The following is a 579-nucleotide window of genomic DNA, read 5'->3' on the forward strand; positions in this document are numbered from 1 at the left end:
AGGAGCTTTGAAGGTCCCTCCAACCCAAACCCTTCCATGGGTCTCCAATAGGTGTTTTGGCAACAAGGTGTCTCGGCATCAGAGCCCCTTTGCCAAGACACCCCTCACAACTCACCTTCCGAGGGTGCTGAGCATCACGGGGCGTCAGTCTCCAGCCCGGGCACTCACCGCACGTGGAGGAAGCTCGGGCTGGAGCAGAAGCAGAAGAAGACCCTCCCCGCTCTCACCCTCGCGTGTCGTTTACAGCTTCGGGGATGCCGGTGGCCGAGTTCCGCCTGGCCAACGGTTCAAAGGGCTGCGAAGGCAGGGTGGAGGCCCACCACGACGGGCAGTGGGTGGCCCTGTGTGATGAGGGCTGGGGTCTGGCTGAGGCCCGAGTGCTCTGCCGGCAGCTGGGATGTGGGAGAGCGCTGTCGGCGCCCGGCGGGGCGCGTTTCGGCCAAGGAGACGGGCGCCTGTGGCCCAACCGAGTGAGCTGCGTGGGCACAGAGACCACCCTCGGGGCATGCAAGGTGGAGCCCTGTGGCAACGGCACTTGTCACCACGGCGGAGAAGCCGGGGGGGAGGGCGCAGGTAATG

General features: G+C 65.8%; 1 protein-coding gene across 1 annotated transcript in view; it reads left to right on the forward strand.

The window, feature by feature from the left end:
- Positions 1-254: 254 nt before the first annotated feature.
- LOC104501359 (scavenger receptor cysteine-rich domain-containing group B protein-like) overlaps positions 255-579 on the forward strand; it is a gene marked incomplete at its 3' end in the record, with an annotated part of 4831 nt that continues 4506 nt past the window's right edge. The window contains exon 1 of the mRNA XM_010145157.1: positions 255-573. Coding sequence (XP_010143459.1) covers positions 255-573 — 319 coding nt within the window. The remainder of the gene's footprint in view (positions 574-579) is intronic.

The sequence above is a fragment of the Buceros rhinoceros genome, unplaced genomic scaffold, assembly GCF_000710305.1.
Source record: "Buceros rhinoceros silvestris isolate BGI_N320 unplaced genomic scaffold, ASM71030v1 scaffold31941, whole genome shotgun sequence".
In the NCBI taxonomy this organism is placed as follows: domain Eukaryota; kingdom Metazoa; phylum Chordata; class Aves; order Bucerotiformes; family Bucerotidae; genus Buceros; species Buceros rhinoceros.